The following is a 20,124-nucleotide window of genomic DNA, read 5'->3' as shown; positions in this document are numbered from 1 at the left end:
ATAGCCATGGCAACCAGACAAGATCAGATTAGAAGGCGAAAGTATAACATAAGGAAGAGGCACAGTAGACAAACAATTGGAAAGAGTAAAATCCACACATAACACCACACGCCAAGAAGAATTAGGATTCTCAAAGAAGGAATACAAGCCATGGTTATCTGACGATACAATCGAGACAACTGAGAAGCGTAGGTCTATTAAGATATAACTTGACCAGGTCATGACAAGATGGTTGACGAGCGAACATATAAGTATTAGGAAAGAAGTAAAGAAATAGGAACAGACAGGATAAAAGAACCTACATCAACGAGCTCTCTTCAAAACTGACAGGTAGAAAAACCAAAACATCCAAACCAGTGAAAGACAAATATGGCAATGTGATAACAAACCTAGATCGACAACTTTTAAGTGGAGAAGACATATCAGATGCTCCTGATCTACCTCCTGGAGAAGACATTGATGTTGATATTGGCCCTATCTCGAAGGATGAAATCATAAAAGCCCTACGAATAAGGACTGGAAAAGCCCCAGGACCGAACCAAATTTCCACCTGAGGTCTTGAAGATCAGCCCGGAAAAACCTACATCTCGATTGATTGATTAGTTAATTGATTGGTTGTTGGGATTTTTTGCCCAGCAATATTTCACCTGTTCTGTTGACACTCGGACCTGCTCGGGGCCCTACATCGCCTTGCATGACCTGTTTGAAAACAGTCGAAATCCCTGAAGAGTGGAGTTTAAGCTACATCATTATGCTTCCAAAGAAGGGTGACCTGAGCAACTGCCAAAAACTGGAGAGAAATTCAGCTACTCTCCAGATTCCGATGCGGTCGATTATGTATAGACCAAATTGCCACATTGCAGGTCATCATCGACATAAACTTCGTGGACTTCAAGAAGGCCTTAGCATGGTTAACAAAAACGCACTTTGGAAAGTACTAAGACAGTGTGGAATCCCTGTCAAATTGTAAAGATTATCCAAAAACTCTACAAAAACACCAAACGGGGGTTTCCCGTTGTCCTTTATGATGCTTTTGAAAAATGCTTATGTTTCTTGCATTTCTTTTCTCTAAATTTAGCTGATTCCAGTCTCTTACTGTTGAATAGAAAAATGACCTTTCGGTACTAGTTGATCTGAAGTAGGGTATGGTATAATCCGCACTGTTGCGTAAATTATACGACTAAATATGGTTATTAAGTAGGGCATAAGATCACTCAAGTACTGTGGACACAGGTGGTTATGAATAGAGTAAAACATGTTAAGACGTTTGAATCGTCTTCTATCTTCCAATAACTCCCAACCTGTTTCATAGTAAATTGATTCCTCACTGGCAAAAATAGGTAATCCAGTTACAATACGCCCAGCTTCAAGTTGCAAGATCGCATGATATTGTCTAAATGGGTTGAAAAACGTCCCGTTCGAATCAAACGTTATACCTAAGTGTTTATGAGACGAAACAAATTCAATGGGTTGGTTTTGAAATAATAAATCAATGTCTCCCGTAATGTTGCGTTTAGCAATGAATAAAGCCTTGGTTTTGTGTGAATTAAAATTTATTAACCATTTTTTCAGACCACGTTGTTAAATTCTCTAAGTTCATTACATCTCCGATTGTAGAATACGATAAGAGTATGATAGCGATGTGCCATCCGCAAAAAGTCTGGTAAAACTGGTGAGATCATCAGCTATGTCATTAATATAAACAAGAAAAATCAGAGGGCCAAGAACGGAGCCTTGTGGTACTCCAGCATTTGTTTGAGAGGAGATTTTGAATTGGCCACTAAAACACTTTGCGCTCTTTTCGATAGGTAGCTTTTAAACCGGTTATTCAAATTGTCGCTTACTCCATATGCTTTAAGTTTTGTCGGTAGACCTGTGTTCCAAACTCGGTCGAAAGCTTTAGATACATCACAGAAAACAAAAGAAGATATATTTTTTTAAGAGTCATTGTAATTTTATGATAAATTTCTGTTAGCTGGTGAACGGTTGAATGGCCTGGGATAAAACCTGATTGATATTTATACAGCAAGTTATTGAACAACAAATGATTGAACATATGCTTAAATACAACCCTTTCAAAAACCTTGCCGACAGATGATATGAGTGAGATAGGTCTATAGTTTGAAATTTCTAGTCTATCGCCTTTTTAAAAAGTGGGATCACGGTCGCGGTTTTCCACAATTCAGGGAACTGGGCTGTTGAAAGGGATATATTAAAAAGCATAGACAACGGAAAACATATTGTATCTTTGGTATTTTTAAGGATATGGTGACCGATTGAATCTGGTCCTGTGAATTCTGCTTGCTTCTTCTTCTTTCATTACAAAAATCCTACCATCGGATATTTAAAACGAATCGATGTCATGGTCACGGCGATGGTTATACAATTGTTTCATCAGTGTTTGTCTGGTTCTGGTAAGGTCCTCAGTAATGAAGGTTTTTTTTTCTTTGAAGTTCTTCTTCGACATGTATATTGCGTTTTGATTTTCCAGTTCCTAAAACGGCATATGAGTTGGCATTTACCACCCTTAATTTCATCACAAATGTGCGAGCGGTTGATGTCGTCAGCAGAGAATCCGGGTTCTAGATTTAGCTTGTTGTCCACTATAATATTATCAGCCATTTGTAGTTGGTCTCTGTTTTTCGGAACGTTATGGAATCAGAGTGAGTTCCTTCGCCCATACTGCTCAAGTTCCTCTGTTTATTGGAACGTTATGGAATCAGAGTGAGTTCCTTCGCCCATACTGCCCAAGTTCCTCATACTCACTACGGACAACTGAAAATTGGGATTAATTGTCTCATATTCATATCTTATGACTTGTTCTAATTTTAAATTCGCAAGTTCTGTTTTTTTAGCTGTGTGTTCCTTACTCATGATTCTAAGATCATTTACAAGTGTAGTGTGTCCTTCGGTTATCCTTTTGTTATCATTCATGTATTTAACAGTAGCAGTAGAAATGTTCTAAAATTCTCTTACTTGGCATATACAGCATCACACTTTTCATCCACTAACTTATTAATTTTTTTCATTATCTGCCGAAAGCTTTTCAATTTTTCTGTTCTGATTGCTCACAATCAATTGAAGGGGAATATAGCTGTTGCTACAGCTTCTGATATAACTGATTTTAGTTCATCTTTTAATTCAGATATAAGTTCATTCTTGATTTCTAGTACAAATGATGAAATTATTGCTTTGATAACGCTTGGTTGTGTGACTGTTTTCTGCGGAGAAGAAAAGATTCACCTTGTGTTTTGAATGTAACATGGGAACTGTTCGACTGATCGTGACCAGTCATACCTTTGCGAGACACCGAAGACGATCTTGGTCTAGTTGAGGGGGGTTTCATACTATCACTTGAGTTTGAGGACAACTGACGCTTACGTGAATGACTTCTACCTCTTACATTCAGTTTGTCATTGTCATTTGTGTCGTGTGGCACTACATTTGAAGGCGGTATGTCGGTCATATTGTTTGTTTATACTTGTATTTGTACAACTACAGGTACACACTCTTTCAAAAAACAGGACACAAACTGACGCAAAAATCACCAAACTATGAGTCTATGACAGGTTAGACAGGGGAATCTACATCGTTTAACAACCAACTCCACATAAGAAAGTCCCAATTTACATAATCGCCCTCCGTACCGTTTACTACGTGGTTGCCGCAATAATCTGACATCATTATTGTCACTGGATACTGTGTCCTTTGATTTGCATATAATAACTTCCTCATCACTGAAATCAGTTCCGTCTATCTCTTCTATTATCCCATTATCATTGTCATCATCAGTACTTATTTCATTTTCATCATGTTCGTCGCTATTTTGATTATCGTCTGCCCCTTTAAATGCCTTGTGCTGTTTTGTCACCAGTGGCTTCTTTTTCCTTTTATCTGACCGTTTTCTTTTTCTAAGATCCAAGTCAGCCAGATGTTTCAAATTTTCTAGACATAATGTTTCTTTAACCAGATATTTGTCACAAAATCTGGTTATTGTTTCAGGCTGATTCAGTAAGTCTTTGTCAGCATTCTATAACTTTTTCAACTGTGCTCTTGGTTGGAATTCGTCTGGGATACCACGTTTACCATCTGCATTTAACCGTGGAGTATCAACGAATTTTTTATAATGCTCATTTGATCAACTGTCAAAAGAGCTCGAGTTCATGACGTGTGAAAATCCTGCATGTCTTTGGTATTATGTGAAAAGAATGAAATAAATATCTCGATCAAATTTCAGCAAAAGGTAGGACGAAGTCGAAAAGCTAAGAAAAATCCAGGAAATCCTAAATGCCGAGGTTAAAGATTTCACGGATGACAATACTGAACTTTACAAACAAGGAATTATTCGAAAAGGCTATGAAAATCAAAATGACTTATACTAAGACATTGGACTGGATAATTAATGAATTCACTCGGAGAAAGCTTACTGGAACTGTTAATTAAAGACCTCGTTCAGTATGGGCAACTAAGAGGCTGAATGATGGATGAAATGGTCGCAGTACAATGTTGATTTGACGGAACCTGTCAAGATATTCAGAAATACCGATGCAACATGGGACAAGTCTGAGCACCATTGGTATCAATGGATGCTATGTTTCCCCTTGGTAGGCAAAACGGCAAGAGAGAAATAAAGGTCACGAGATCCACTTACGCCAGGTCGCATCCCATCACCCTCTGGTTGAGCAAAATAAATGTTAGCAGTTCTTTTATAGCGCAATAGTTATTTATATATAAATATTTAGGGAAGCCCAAATTGGTAACAGAAAAGAACCGAGCACTCACGTTTGGTATGAGATTGTCTACCCCGACTTCTTGCGGCAAAATGATTTGATCCGACGTACAATTCTGGAAATCGCGACCCCATACCTTGCCAGATCTCGCCACGAGGGCGTGTCTATACACGCCCTGCTATATCCCCCCCCCCCGTGTATGTCCACGAACATTTTATTTATTGCAGAGCACATCAATATGCTGTTCCTATGATTTTATATTTTAATGCATAGATAACATACATTTTGTATATTTCAAGAAGCGCAATTGTTATTGTTTTTGAGTTCTAATATTATGACGCCTTATCATTTTGTTGTCAGTTCCTGTTGAACTTGCGATATATTGTTTACGAGTTCAAACTTATTCTATTGGAAAGACTATCTGGTTTGGGACCGACAGGAATAATTTGAGTGCTCCTTGAATGTTATTCAGATATATTGAATTTCCTAAATCGGACAAATGGGTTCCGTCCCATCTATGGAGATCCCCTTCTGAGATGCCAGTATATTCGGATGCCGGATAATGTATCTCCCATCTTCCGACACGGCATTTCTGAGTTCGAGATTTAAGCGTTTTCTCGCTTTCTCTAGCTTCTTCCCATTTCGCGCATTATGCCAGTATCGCCTCATGGGTAAGTCAATCCAAATTATGTTTGTATTTGGTAGAAATTTTAATCTCAGCACGTCACTTTTCATGCTATCGATTAAATTCTTTGTGCAGACTACCCAAATCGTTTGAGCCTAAATGCATAGTAGAAACGACGGGGGAGGAGTTGATTTTATTCCATCTTCCACGGAACTGGTTAAGGATTCCCAAAGCATACCTCTTCTCCCGAACCATCTGATGTTAACCCCTCTGTTCTGCAGGCCAAGATTTGACCCCCCCCCCCACTCTGTGAAATGCACTTCTCTGCGCCCAGTAAACGATTGATGAACCCATGAACCAAATGGACTTTTGACCATTGTTTTGTTGGGAAGCTATACCACTGGAGCTTGGCATGGGGTACTGGTGGTTCGTCGGCGGCGGGCTGTGACCAACATTATGTGCAGGGGCTGGTACCGCTGTCGCCAGAGATCCTGTCCTGGATGGTGCTGGGAGTGTCGGGCTGTCAGCATTTACATCCTTGTTTGTAGTTGGTCCAACAATGGGAGGTGATTGTTGTGGGGCAACTGTTTTGTCCGGGTTGGAGCATTGCTGATTCCTCTGTGATTGCGAATTTGATGAATGAAGCTGTCATTTGCCGCCTACGGGTCCTTCTGTTGTGGTTCTGTAGTTGAAGCGACCTTCTTTGGGGGTTCCTTTTTCTTTTCTGAGGTCTCATGATGTTGATGTTTCGCCAAACTTAAGATTGTTGACGATTTTTTCGATGCGATTTGAATCAATTTACTTGCTATGGCGAAACGCTAAATGACGTCACGCTTTGTGACGTATAAATTTAGGGGTTTGGAATCAATCCGGAAGAGAAACGAATTTCCGTAACGTTAGCTTTCATTAAATTGGTTTATCTAAAATAGCGACAAACCGTAGTATACTACCAGAAAAAAAGGGAAAGAACATATTAGAAGAAAAAGGAAAGCAAGAGAAAGGTTAAGAAACAGAAGAAAAGACTTCAAAGCTTATGAGAAATTGTTAAAAAGATTAGTGTCACAGGAAACATATATCAAGTGTTGCCCTCAGATTTTTTTCTTTCAATTCTGAATATAGAATCAAGGTTGAAGAATTATTAACAAATAGTCTCAATTCGACCAAGACAGGAATTGACTGCTATTAAAAAAAACTCTCTGCTTCTGATTTTTAAGCAGAAGCAGTCGAGATGTTAAAAGATTCTTACAATAAAAAATTCAAGTCTTCAATTCCAAAACTTTAATACTTTGGAAAAATAGGACCAAAATCAAGCAGAATCAGACACAGCTCTTGAGATTCAAGATATAGGTAAGGAAATTGAATCGTCAGGAGATGAGTCGGACCCATTTGATTCAATAGCTATAGAGGTTTTAGGTCCTGATGGTTATGTTGATGTGTGTACTTGATTTTACCAGTGACGTATAAAATACATAAATGCATTATTGTACATGAATGTGCAATGAAATAAAATGTTTAATTGTGGTATTATGTTTTCATTTGACTGGTGTTATGCTCTGCTTAACTAAAAATTTTGATCCTCCTTGAAATCCATGTGCAAAAAAAATAATCACCACTTCTTGAATTTATAAAAAAAATCTGAACCCCCCTTTTCCACTTACATAAAACAAAAAAAATGCCCCCCCCCCCTGCATTTTGACCAGCCCCCCTCCCAGGTAAAAATGATAAGTCCCTTACTATAAACGATCGGGTGTCATATACCAGAGTACCAGCGGTATTTCAATCCACAATTTATTTATATCTGGTAATATAATCACTCGAAATCCTAGTTTGGAAGTGTTCGCCCAAAGTTTCACATTCTCCCGGGCACCTTCTACGCTCAGAAAATGAATTCTTAAATATATTAAAATAGATTTTCTTAAATGAAAAAAAGCACTTGTGGCGGGGTATAAAAATTACATCACATTCATAATTGCAAGAAGTCCCAAATAAGTGAACCTTTCGGGATCCTCGGTGTTTTACCTTATATTAATTAATGTCTTGCCACTCCCGAAAGCTGAAATCTGACGTGGCCAATTGGAAAGGACATATGAACAGAAAGTGGTGTTAGATCCTGCATGTAGTGACTGAATGGAACAATTTTAGTGTGTCTATTTTCATTTGGATTGGGAATGTACGTGGGACTAAAGTTGGTTTGTGCAACTTTTTGTATACAATTGCACGACTTCCCCAATAACTCAATAATTTGCACGCCTTATAAAGTATCATGGAGTGGTATTTCGTACTTCCTTTAGTTTTCTTTTTTTTTATATTGAGTATTCGTATCTGTATGAACTTAAGAATGATACCAACTTGTCAGTTTGTGAACAGGGTGTTTTTTTTTTCTATTTGATTGGTAAGTTATAATAATTTAATTTCATGCATATGTAACACGCTTTCTGACTGTGACGCCACCAGCCTTATATCTTTTTTTCGATGTAGTCCTTAAATTTTGATACTAAAGTTAAATTATAAGGAATGACAGTTATTTTTTGGACTATTTGAAATAACTTCAATGCCCATGGTGCACACATGATTGAGGTTATTTCCTTATAGACCGAAGTGTATATAAACTACAATTAAATACACCATTCGTTTTATTTAATAACAGTATTTCTGTACTCCATATTTTGACAAACTTTTTAATGTGCAGTGTTGTTAAAAAACGACAAAAAAATGAATCAACCCAGCCTCATTGCAGTTGGTCATAAAGATGGCGACTTTCTCGGGGAAATATTTCATCTCTTTTTAAAACTTCATAATTGAGCCCGGAGTCTACAAAAGAAAGTAGAATTTGCATCTTTTTTGGAAGAAGGTTGAGCAGTATGATTTATCCAGAGTAATATTATACTAGTACCGGTTTCATAAAACGTCAAATTGAGAATTTCCTAAAATATTTTCTCAACTGAAATTTCGATCAGTCAGATCGATTGAAATTGGATATTTGAGGAAAACCCAAGGACTTGAGAAAAATCTCAACGAGATTTTTTATGAAACCGGTCCCAGATATCATAAAATGTATGAATATCAAAGTTGAGATATACTATATACGGGAAAAAATTCACTAACCACGTAGTCAGATTTGTCTGACCCCGAATTATATCAGATTTATCAAAATTAGCAGTATAATATCTAAGAAACGGAGATTTCATTCTTTGTTTTGCACATGGTAGAACCTCTCGGTGATGGTTCTGGTTTCCTATTTCGCTGTGGTTTTAATTTTGAGTACTTCCTGTATATAATTGATTTTTGGATTTCGATCTTCCTCTATATATTTTATTTTAATGCTGCTGATGAAAGGTTACTCCTTGAAACACGTGTACAGCATCTCAAAATTTGCAATATATATGATTTGGTATTTTAGTATTTCTTGACCGCTTTGGAAACGTGTTGCTCCTAGTTCGTGTTTTATTGTCTTGACATTGTTCTGTCATAAAACAATCGTCATACCTCTGTCCAATGGATCATTAATATATTCCGATGAATGGTTTCTATTATTGACACTGTTGGCAGGGTCAATTGAACCGCTAGCACTGTTGTCCTGTGTTTTCTGGTTAATATGAGCTGTGAGTGGCAACGGCAGAATGTTTTTGTTTTTTAAATTTTGATTTACAACCGAAGGAGAGGAGATGTTGTCTCCCGTAAACTTCTTTTCCATTTCTCTCTGTTTTTTTAGTGCTCTCCTACAAATTAAAGTGACAATGCATTGTCAAGCAGATTAAATACTATACATCATCAAAGGGCTTGTATTCTACGCGGTTTTACTATTCTATATATGTCGAATTTCGTTTTGTGATATAAAAAAATGCATTTTCTGATGTGAAAAAAAGTTTTTTTTTATATCAGAAAATGATTTCTAAATGTATAAAGATTTCCTCAAATTCCTGATGTCAGAAAATAATCACTTTTAAATTTAAAAAACGACGAGGATTTATTTTCTCACGAGTCTTTGAATGCACAAAAAATAAAATTTTAAAAGCGGACTTGTTTCAAGAAACAATGCAAAAAAGCGGACATAGTAATACGAAACACATCCTCAAGCGTATACCCAAATAAAAAACAGTAAATACCTTCAGAGGTCACCATAAGGTCTTCAACAAGTGAGAAAAGACCTTAAAAGCAAGCCCTGAATGCATTAATTCTGAACATCCTCCAGATCGTTAACATTGTGTGATTTAAAAAAACCCACTTAAGTGCATATAAAGGATAGATGTCTATGCTCACCAATATTTACAGAGGAAAACAATACAGATAGCAACCACAACAATTAGAAACAAAACTAATCCTGACAGAACTATCTTGTACATTATCAGTTCTGAAGCTAAAGAATCTATTGCAGGTCCATCTGAAATTGATAAGGAAATAAACTCATTATTTCTTTTTTGAACAGCAAGGAATATGATAACAAATGGAATTCTTAATTTATAATTTTACTACAAAGATTACGGAAATGTCAGCTTTTCCAAAAAGTGAATGTGAAAACACACATTTTTCTCTCCTAAATTTAAAAATTAAATTCGACACAGTAAGGGTCGGAGTTCATCAAATGCTTTCACGGTTCATACAACACTTGATTATGTATTCCGGAAAGCTTGACATGCGGTCTATACACTACCAGGGCCCATACATGTACAGGAAGCTGGTGTCTGAATGACGCGTTCACCTATAATCGAAGTTCTTGATGTGGTCCTACTAGCGCTGTCTACACCAATATCCGTTGTTATATTGCCGTCTCCACTGCCAATAATCTGATTACAAAATGATCCAGTTCGTCCAGGCACACATCGGATACAGGTACCATTATTACTGTTGCAAGCCCTGCCGAAACACGTTTCACTACACTCTACTCCGCAGTTAGGGCCAAACCATCCCCAATCACATTCTATATTTACACAAATGGCAGTTAAATTTAAACGAGATTGCAACTTTTCGAAACTTTCGTCAGTTAGAAACACTGCTGTTCATATTTACATGTTCAAGATGCTGTACTTACCAGAAGTAATCTGCTTTAACGAGTTGGAATTTTTTGAAGATGAAATAGTCAATTTCAAACTTTCCACAGGAATGTAACTGTGTACAAAAACATTATTATCTCCTTTCGTATTTGGTAACTACCTTCAGATATCAGAAAGGGATACTTTGGCTAAGTCTCGATTAATTTACTGAAAATGTGTTATTGTTCTTGTGTGACGGGGTAATTATTTATATATTGTGTCAGTTTTATGCTCTTTTACTTGAATGTAATTTTCAGCTGTTTTAAGAGCGTCAATTCTTACAAGAATTTAGTATCTTACCTTGCAGGCATCTGTCTCCAGAGAAACCTGACGCACAGCCTCCAATACAATACCCAAAATCAGGTTCACAAAACTGGTTCGCGCAATTCCTACTGCATCTGTTTTTACAGTTCTGCCCATAATAACCAATAGGACAACCTAGATATATAAGAATTATAGACAATATTAACCAGTACCGACAGCAATTACACTGGAAAGCCGGGGACTGTAAATATAATCATGAAAAAAATAGAAAATATTACGGTGTTACATGATATGCAAAACGACATCTGCAAATATATTATTTTAGTAAAGTGTAAATTAGATGTACTTTTGTAGATAGACCATGATATAAGATAGCAATGTTAAAGTTGACAACAGAACAGACAAAAAACTGAGTAAAAATAATTATGCCCATGCCTAAGTCATGTTGTACTGAAAGAAACCTCTTGCAGCAAATATAACGGTCTTCCAGTCTCTGTTAAGTTACATTAGTAAACTTACCCTTTCCCTAGAAATATATATTAAGTAAAAGGTAACCGATTTGTCTTGAACTAAACACTGACAAATAAACACGTCCACAGAACTGTCTTGCATCTACTAATCTGTATAAAACTTATTTCAGAAAACCCACCTGCTGAACTGTCTTTCACTTTTCCAAAAAGTAATAAAACCTTAATCACAATTGTATGATACTTACCGTAGACTCGCATCTTGGACACACCTTTTAAACTTTCGACCATAAGCACGTATTGAGTACTGTATTATCATTATCACTTAGACGTTTATAGTTTCATCAAAACCTTGCAATTTTAAAGCGGTTTTTCATTTTCCGTAAACTTAACCAATACATGTATTTTCTTACAACTACCATACCTCCATATCGATCCGTATTATCTACGTTGTAAAAAAGGCAAATCACAAAAAGCGTTGACTCACCTATCAAAATGTCTTACACGTCTGCAAATCTGTCATTGACTTACCGTATACCTCCACTTCACAAATCAAAAGAAGGGCTGAATTACCATTATATAAATGGTTAGTGAAGTATGTCACATATCGCCCACTCAATAGACAATCAACTTGATTGATCAATTCAGGATTGTTTCGTTTCTCTTTATAACAGCGTCGTCCAGATGGAATTTTGGCGGAGTCACTGACAAAAACCAAGTGGTTTTGAAGTATAGCGACAATATCTCTTGCTGTGAAATAATGTGAAAATACCATAATTAGTATACTGCTCGGCCTATATATTACTATACTGCTCGGCCTATATATTACTATACTGCTCGGCCTATATATTACTATACTGCTCGGCCTATATATTACTATACTGCTCGGCCTATATATTAGTATACTGCTCGGCCTATATATTACTATACTGCTCGGCCTATATATTACTATACTGCTCGGCCTATATATTACTATACTGCTCGGCCTATATATTAGTATACTGCTCGGCCTATATATTATTATACTGCTCGGCCTATATATTACTATACTGCTCGGCCTATATATTACTATACTGCTCGGCCTATATATTACTATACTGCTCGGCCTATATATTACTATACTGCTCGGCCTATATATTACTATATGTTTGACCTCATATCTATATTATAAATACATAATTTCATTAGAGATATTAATGGCACTTTTAAATCTTTAGACATCTTTGGAAAAACCCATAGATTAATTGTTCGGGTCGTAAATTCATCCTTTAAGAGCTTATACACATGTTGAAGACCTTTTGGTGATCTCTGAAACTATTTACTATTTAATTGGGTAAAGCATTGTTACGCTGATGCATTTCCCGTAGTTTTCTACGTGTTATAAGTTTGTGGATGTTTTACTTATTTTTTTTCAAATCTTCGATTTTTTCATATATCACTTTACACCTTAATACAAAGAATGATCTTTTTTTCTCAAATGGTGGTACATTTGTCGATATGTACATGTATGATACACCTTTTTTATTTTTTTTCACACAATTATTCGGGCGATCATCTAATTTTGAGAAGAGCTTGGCGAATCAAATTGTACATTCTTACTTGACAAGAAAGAGATTGTATATCATGTTAGTTTTTAATATTTTGGTAAGAATTGTTTTTCATATACTATACCTACTATTTTCGAAGACAAAGTGTATGTGGCTTATTAAAGAAGTCTGGTTAAGTTCAACCTGCCACCAAGCTTCTTTTTCTGTTTGTGCGTTTTGTGTTACTGCGCATGACAGTTCGGAAGGACGTAAATCGTATTGGCCGTCTACAGCTCTGTTTGATGTCAGATTTTCGAAAACAGAAGATTGGTTCGTTGGTCGATTTAGTGCCAGATTAACTACAATGATTTTGAATAAACATAAATTGACACAAGCGTAACCTGCAAGAGGACAAGTTGATTTTTTTTTCGTTTTTCTATAATGATTTCAAGATGTGAAAAAAACTCATGACTATGATTTTCGACGTTGGTAAGGATACAACGTGGTATTCTAGTTACCAGAACTTCGTTCTCTAATAAACTCTACAACTCATAACATTTCTACTCGGTTAAGGGACGACCATTTGAACTTTGACCTCTCCTCTAATTAATATATAGTAGCAGAAAACTTTATCACTTTTCAGTTAGAAAAGAATTCTATTTAAAAACTACTTTTTTTATCTTTACATTAACATATAATATAGCCGTTTACCCTCTAGGCCTTAAAGTTCTAAAAATCCTTAGCCGTCCGCTGCACTATTAAGCCCCTTCTGATAACAAATGGTCGTCCACTTTAATCACGTAAGTCTTCTTTTTTTCATATCACTGAAACTGTCGACATAAATATACAAGAATAGGATACTATGCAACTCTCTTAACCAACTAAAACTTAACCTAGCTATACTTAACACTCGTATTCATAACCAAGCTCTTCTATAAAAGTAATGTCTTCCTCATCTATAACTTCTCTGTGGTACGTTGGGGAAGGAGTATAAGTTGTACAATTTGCAGAATGTGAATAGTACAACAAATCATTATAGAAACTATATGTGTGCATTATAAATGAAATGCTGTATGAAAATTGAGTGGCAAATTCCCGTTTAAATTTCGTTCTAACCTTTTTTTTTCAAATATAATATATGGTAGTTCACATATTATCTGATATATTACGCGATTCATCTGCATTACTGCATGCTTACAGCAGACGACTCATAGCCATTTCGCATTTTCAATATACTGATACCGGACATAGCCAGAGTAACTCATGTGTTTTCCTATGTAATTCTTAAGTCCCATGCCCCAGGTTTCATCTGTTATAACTCTATTGTATGTTTACTATTCAAGTGTCCGAGTAGTCGTTGTTTTTGTTTTTGTTTTATTTTTTTGCCGAGCGCCTTTATCCCTTGACTTTGGAGTTTGTATGAAGCTTTTACCATGTTCATCAAAGACTTCACTTCCAGGAACGAAAGAAATGTGCCGATCTGGAAAGAGCAATATTATGTAGAGTTTTTACTTACCAGAAGCGAAACTGTATGAAAATCCAATGAGGCAGGTAACACATCTTAAAGTGTACATATCGACAGACAATACCATATGATTTAATAATTCGTCTTTCAACCCAGTCACAGGAAAATAACCCTTTTCATTTCCTACATGTAGTGGGAAAGAGTATACACTAATAAAATATTTCCATTATTCATTAAGCAGCAGCGTGGGGTTTCCGTACACACAGCTTGTCAGGATGATGTAACAATATCTTTCATTGGTATAAAAAGTAAAACATCAAGTCAAGAAATATTTAATGTATAATTTTTGATATTTGTACTAAAATGAAACTAAGACGATACCAGGTATACAAGACAATATGTATTATAGTTCACTAAACCTATTACATTTTTTAAATGAAGTTTTTTTTTCTCACTCAAAATAGATCTTCGTATTTGTAAACAGGATGTGATGATATTTTTAGTGATAGCACGTAATTTTCATTCTTCCTGAATGCCCTCACAGACGTCTCACTGCTGGTTTAATGAATCATACACGTGTTTTGGACGTGGATCCTGTAAATCTTCATAGGTTGGTGCTACTGAAATACATTTGATAAATTACCTGTAATTCCCGAGTATTTAAGGTTAAAGCTAACATAACTTGAAGCATTCTGGTTGGAAGGAACAATTTTCCAGCTTATTACTCAAGTAAGAACCAAAAAGAAATTAAATAAGGTGTGTGTGTTGTTTTAACTAGTAACCAAATAATTACTAATTAAGAAGGAAATGTATAGGAACTGTATAAATAATGTTAACCTGGCTGGGGACGAGAAGGTGCCACCTTTTGCCTTTTTTAAATTGATTCCAAAACTGTAACACTGTTAATTTTGGATCTTTCAGTGTTCTTTTGATGACTTGTGGCGATTTTCGTAGTCAGAATTTATTTTAAAAATGCAAAAATACGATTTTCGATTTTCCTGAATTTTCAAAAAATATTAAAAAAAATATCACCCCTACCCCTAGAAAGCTGGTCTACAAACCAGCAATTGCAGTAACAAACCGTATTAAACACAATTCTCATTCACAGCATACCCACACGGTCAAACTCGTCATTTAGACAGTCATAATTAAAAAATGATGCACTCAACAATTCTCATCAATTCAGGTGCATAGATTTTCTGTATTGGGTTACAATTACTATAAATCGTAAAAAGGGGAATTTTCAGAATTTCTTCTATATCACCCGTTGTTGTCAATTTATTTTTTCTCACAAAATATCGTAGTTTAAACTAGCTTTTGTGATACAGTAATTTATATAGTGTCTTAGCTTTCAAATGATTCCATGTAATAACTATATGAAATTTTCAAAGTCAAGTTAGGTGAAAATGTGAGACCCTTACTCATGAAAAAAAACCTCAACATTAACCAAAATGTTACTTTTTACATTATAAACGATGCTCAAAAGACATGTTGGGTACTATAGTCCAAATTATCGATGTATCCAACATTTCTGTTCATTTCAGGCGTTTATTTTCAGTATCAAATTGACAATAATGGGTTTTTCATAAAAGGAGATTTTTTTCATTAATTCTGACTACGAAAATCGTCACAAGGCACCAAAAGAACCATAGAGGTATTAATTGGGATAATACTAAACAAAAATTTAGAGGTACATTTGTTTCATTTAACTAAAAAATCCTAAGTGTTCTTAATACTATTATAAAGCTGAGACATTTGGCTGCATGTTGATAACTATATATATATATCAATTTTCGTTTTGTAGAAAGTAAAAGTTCGAGTAATAAAAAAAAGCGTGCAAAATGGATTTTTGCCTAAACGAGGTATGAAAAGTAGCCAAAAAATCATATTTTTGTTGATGAGTGAAGGATGCACGAGGGTTATCTTAGCCCACGTATTATAACGGTAATGTATTTATACCTGATTTTTCTGGTGGTTTGTGTTTGGAGTTCGTACGACTGTGCGATTTTTTTCCTTTGTGTGTGAATATTTTTCTTTTTGGATCCTCGTCTTTTTCCTTGCTGGTCGGTGAATGTACTTCTCTGTTATAATAAGGGGAATATCCTCTTGTTCCATTTAGGGAACTCGATTTATTCGATTCTCTGCATGCTGAATGTGAAACTGGAACTTCGTATTCTCTGATTGGAAACGACGTTCCTTGCTCATATGGAATGGCGTACTCCTCTGGGAACGCATTTTCATTTGCACCTTGCTCACGAGGAATGGTGTAATCCTCGACAAAAAGTACATTTTCGTCTCTAGTCTGTATAACTGGATATTTATACACCATAGCACTGAGTGTGTTTCCCACAGGTGTCTGGTTTACATAGTTTATATCGACGCCGAGGCCATCTGCATGCACTCTCTCTGGCTTAAATGACTTTTCAATGGTTGTATTTTCGTACTGACATTTTTTTAGTTTGGTTGGCCTAGATTCCTTGTTCCGTTCTTTTTTTCTATGTAACAAAAAAGAGATACTTGTACTAGATTCAAACAGTTCAAATTCCGTTACATATCATTTGCCAATAACACCAATGGATTTAAAATAATTGCTTCATGTGAACTACTATTTGTAATTATGATAACACAGTTTCCTAGATTAAAATTTTTATACAATATAGCTTACATTAAGGTGTGTTTATACTTATTGAAGACCTTTTTTACCTCTTACAGTATTTACTATTTTGTATTAGGTTATACGCTGTTGCATTTGTTACGTTTCATCATACCCGTTCTTTTTCTATATATGCAAACCTAAAGTATAGTAACGTCACTATAACTGCAGTAAGAAAAAGAGCTATGACCACCAGAATTACGATGGCTACCAAATATTTCGTAGAGTAGTCAGTTGTGTGTACATGATAACCTGTTAAAATATTTATAAACATTTATAAACATAACAATTCTAAACATGAATATGGGCTGTACAGTATATCACGCCTTTGATTTTCATTCTTTTATTGTACTGCTTCCCAATAGGCACGCGACGTCAAAAAGACGTCGTTTTACGTCGTTTTCTAGTTGTGATGTGCTACAACAAATTGCAGATGTCTGAAAGCAAGCTCCACGCAGCGACAGGCGTTCGTTTCCTCTCTTACTAACCGCTGCAGACAGGCCTTTCGAAATTATCGGGCGTTATTCAAATCGTACGTCAATTTGACAATCGGATAACGTCGCGTAAAATCATTTACTTTTACCCGACTTTGCAAGTTATAACCTTTTAAAAGCGAGAGAAATTTCCGCAAATGGGGCTAAAGCTGTCGCTTATTTTTGCGGGAGATTGTTGAATTTTTCATGAAAACGTCGGGAGCCACCTGCCAAGAGCGGGAAATATCGAGCTGTGCTATACTGACAATAGATTGAAAAAACCTTGTTATTTTGAGATATTTTAAATTGTTCTGTTTCTGTTTTCTGATAAATTTGACATTATCATTAGACTTGTGATTGAATTTATTATAATTGCTTGTTTATAATTTGGATACCATATTTACTCCATGGATGACCTAGAATAATATTGCCCAAAACAATAATCCGCTATGCGTTCGCTTTTCTTTCAGTTACACCCCCTTTATAATGTCAAGAAAGTCGCTCGACCGGTGTAAAAATACAGAAAAATATTCAACAATATTCAGTAATATTCAACAGTGGTTATACATGACGACAAATAAGAGTAACTGGAACCGTTGCAAGACCGATCAAAAGATAAAGGTGGGTATGATAACTAAAGTCCGCCAGCAAGTGAAAACTATTTATCATTTGCCTTTTCGACATCTGTCACCATAGAAACCGGACGTACAACCTTCGATACAATATCCAAAATTTGGTTCACAATACTGGTTCAGGCATTTCTTGCTGCATCTAGACGTACACTGAGGTCCATAAAATCCAACAGGACAACCTATGGTAAAGTGTTCATACAATAAGACATTTTGTTCGGGTCTCAAACTGCCAGATTTTACTATTTTTACATATACTAGGATATCTTTAAAACTTCCCGGGGGAGAAGTTCGTATCATCACAAGCAGTTATTTTGCAATCTTTGTAACAATTTGAGTAAACCAACATGCATAAGAAATAACATGAATTTGCAATTATAAATATAAACAGAGTTCGGTAATATATTCTGGCATAGTTGGTTACAGAATAAAATAGTGTATTAGATAGTATATTATTATAGTAAATGGAAAGCGCCAATAGAACGTGTGCCCACTATTCAGAACGTTAAAAAAATGTTCCCAGAGTTTCATTGGACGGACTTACCATAAACTTCAACTTCACATAACAAGAGGGTAGCAGAGTTAATACTACTGTGCATGTGGTAAGTAACAAAGCGTCCTTCCACCTGGCAAAACACTTGTTTGATTAGATTAGGGTTGGTTCGATTCTCACTGTAACATCGTTTTCCAGACTGGATATCTGCTGACTTGCTGACGTACAGTATTTTGTTTGACAGAATAGTGTCACCTGTGGATCAAAGATATGAAAAAATATATGACGCCCGAAAAAGCTCAGTATTTCAGTGGCGGATCTAGAAATTTGCAATTTAGGGTTGGAAGCCGGGCCAACTTTTTTCCTCGGAACAAAAATGAAAAAAAAATCATTTATTGACTTTAGGTAATTGTACAAGGACGAATAACAAGCATGATTACATTATTGTATTTGATTGTTTCTGGATATTGTTTTAAATTTCATGTAAAAAATACAATTTACAATAAAGAGGCTCGGGCCTTGAAACTTTAACTTTAGTACTTACGGTCTTCAAAGACTAAATGTATATGACTTATAAGGGAAAGCTGATCCAACTGAACTTGCCACCAAGCATTTCTGGCATATGTTGCTGTCACTGCGCATGACAATTCGGTAGTATCTAGATCATATTTACCATCTACAGCTAGGTCTGGTGTCAAGTTTCTGAAAACTGATGACTGGGTCGACGGTCTTTTCAATGCAAGATTAACTGCAATCACCAAATACGATATTCATGTAGATGACCGTTGTGCTTGTGAACTAGCATTTCAATTGGTAGTCATCCCCGTGTAGTCATCTTGGTTCTTTGTAATTAAAAAAGTTGTCCTGGACGAATGTTTTGTGTAATGAACTACATGTACAGAGATTTTGTCTATTATTTTGTTGTAGACTCTCGTTTTAAAAGATTCAGATAGCTGTCGCATGACATATTATGCAATATGGATTGCTTCGCCAACATTTCTAAGAATATTATTTATTCCTAACCATGCATCAGCTTGTTTAAAACAACTTTGAAAGTTGGATGTTAGTGCAGTTTGTTTCGGTCTTAAAAGCTCTTCTACACACCAAACAATTTTGAAATCACGATTGATAAAAGCTTAAGACAGAGCGATGTTTGTTACTTACCAGATGCCTCGCTGTTAGATGGTCCAATGAACCAGATAAAACCTCTGAACATGAACATATTTACCATACATAGCAACACCATTACGAGCTAATAAATATGTCGTCATTAAGTTCATCCATTACAGGAACAAGAACCGTGACATTTCCGGCATACGTTAAATATAGAGTAAGTTTTTTATTTGATGGAAAATAATTCAATAATCGTGAATATTAAACTTTGTGTACCATGTATTGGTTTTTAAGTTAATTATTGTTTTCGGCTTGATCGTCGTTTTGTACTTACTTTTGGAACATTATCTTTACTCCACTTTAAATTATCCTAAATGAAGGGGATTGTCTCCTTTTTCGTGAATTTTCAGGGTCTTTTTCGGAGGTGACTGGTTCCAATCGTAACATTACTTAGAATATTTATATATACATTGTAATATTCCGCGGTGTTTTAATCATTATCTCTTAATCATTGAAAATGCTCTAAAATGCAACCATTTTTAGAGGTAATTTTGTTCTGTGATTAAATAGTCAACTTTTATCAGAAAAAGTTCTTTTTTTTTTACATTTTTTTGAAATTCCATACATGCGATCTTTACAATAGACAATAGGCAATT

At 35.6% G+C, this 20,124-nt stretch overlaps 1 protein-coding gene across 1 annotated transcript; it reads right to left on the bottom strand.

Moving 5' to 3' along the window:
• Positions 1–7,970: 7,970 nt before the first annotated feature.
• LOC148626999 (uncharacterized) lies at positions 7,971–19,674 on the bottom strand. The gene is made up of 14 exons (XM_088564806.1): positions 19,520–19,674; positions 18,900–19,103; positions 18,407–18,610; positions 17,907–18,044; positions 16,901–17,012; positions 16,067–16,602; positions 14,159–14,335; positions 12,792–13,001; positions 11,648–11,866; positions 10,686–10,823; positions 10,019–10,273; positions 9,616–9,736; positions 8,842–9,074; positions 7,971–8,166 (listed from the first exon to the last, which is right to left on the bottom strand). The coding sequence occupies exons 1-14, from the start codon at positions 19,599–19,601 to the stop codon at positions 8,084–8,086; spliced, it is 2,712 nt and encodes a 903-aa protein (XP_088420932.1). The 5' UTR covers positions 19,602–19,674; the 3' UTR covers positions 7,971–8,083.
• Between the last annotated feature and the right edge of the window lie 450 nt (positions 19,675–20,124).

This window comes from Perna viridis, chromosome 1 (assembly GCF_037379345.1).
Source record: "Perna viridis isolate PV_CMFRI_1.1 ecotype Kerala chromosome 1, ASM3737934v1, whole genome shotgun sequence".
NCBI lineage: Eukaryota > Metazoa > Mollusca > Bivalvia > Mytilida > Mytilidae > Perna > Perna viridis.
The sequence above is the reverse complement of the archived record's forward strand: the minus strand, read 5'-3'. Positions and strand labels throughout refer to the sequence as shown.

What these genes read in the sequence shown, in the direction of transcription:
- LOC148626999 (XM_088564806.1), bottom strand. Translation starts at nt 19,601, where the DNA reads ATGGTGTTGCTATGTATGGTAAATATGTTCATGTTCAGAGGTTTTATC. An exon ending in GTGACGTTACTATACTTTAG is followed by an intron (nt 16,603 to 16,900) that starts GTTTGCATATAT and finishes TTTGTTACATAG; the next exon opens with AAAAAAAGAACGGAACAAGG. An exon ending in ACACTTTGTCTTCGAAAATA is followed by an intron (nt 11,867 to 12,791) that starts GTAGGTATAGTA and finishes ATTATTTCACAG; the next exon opens with CAAGAGATATTGTCGCTATA.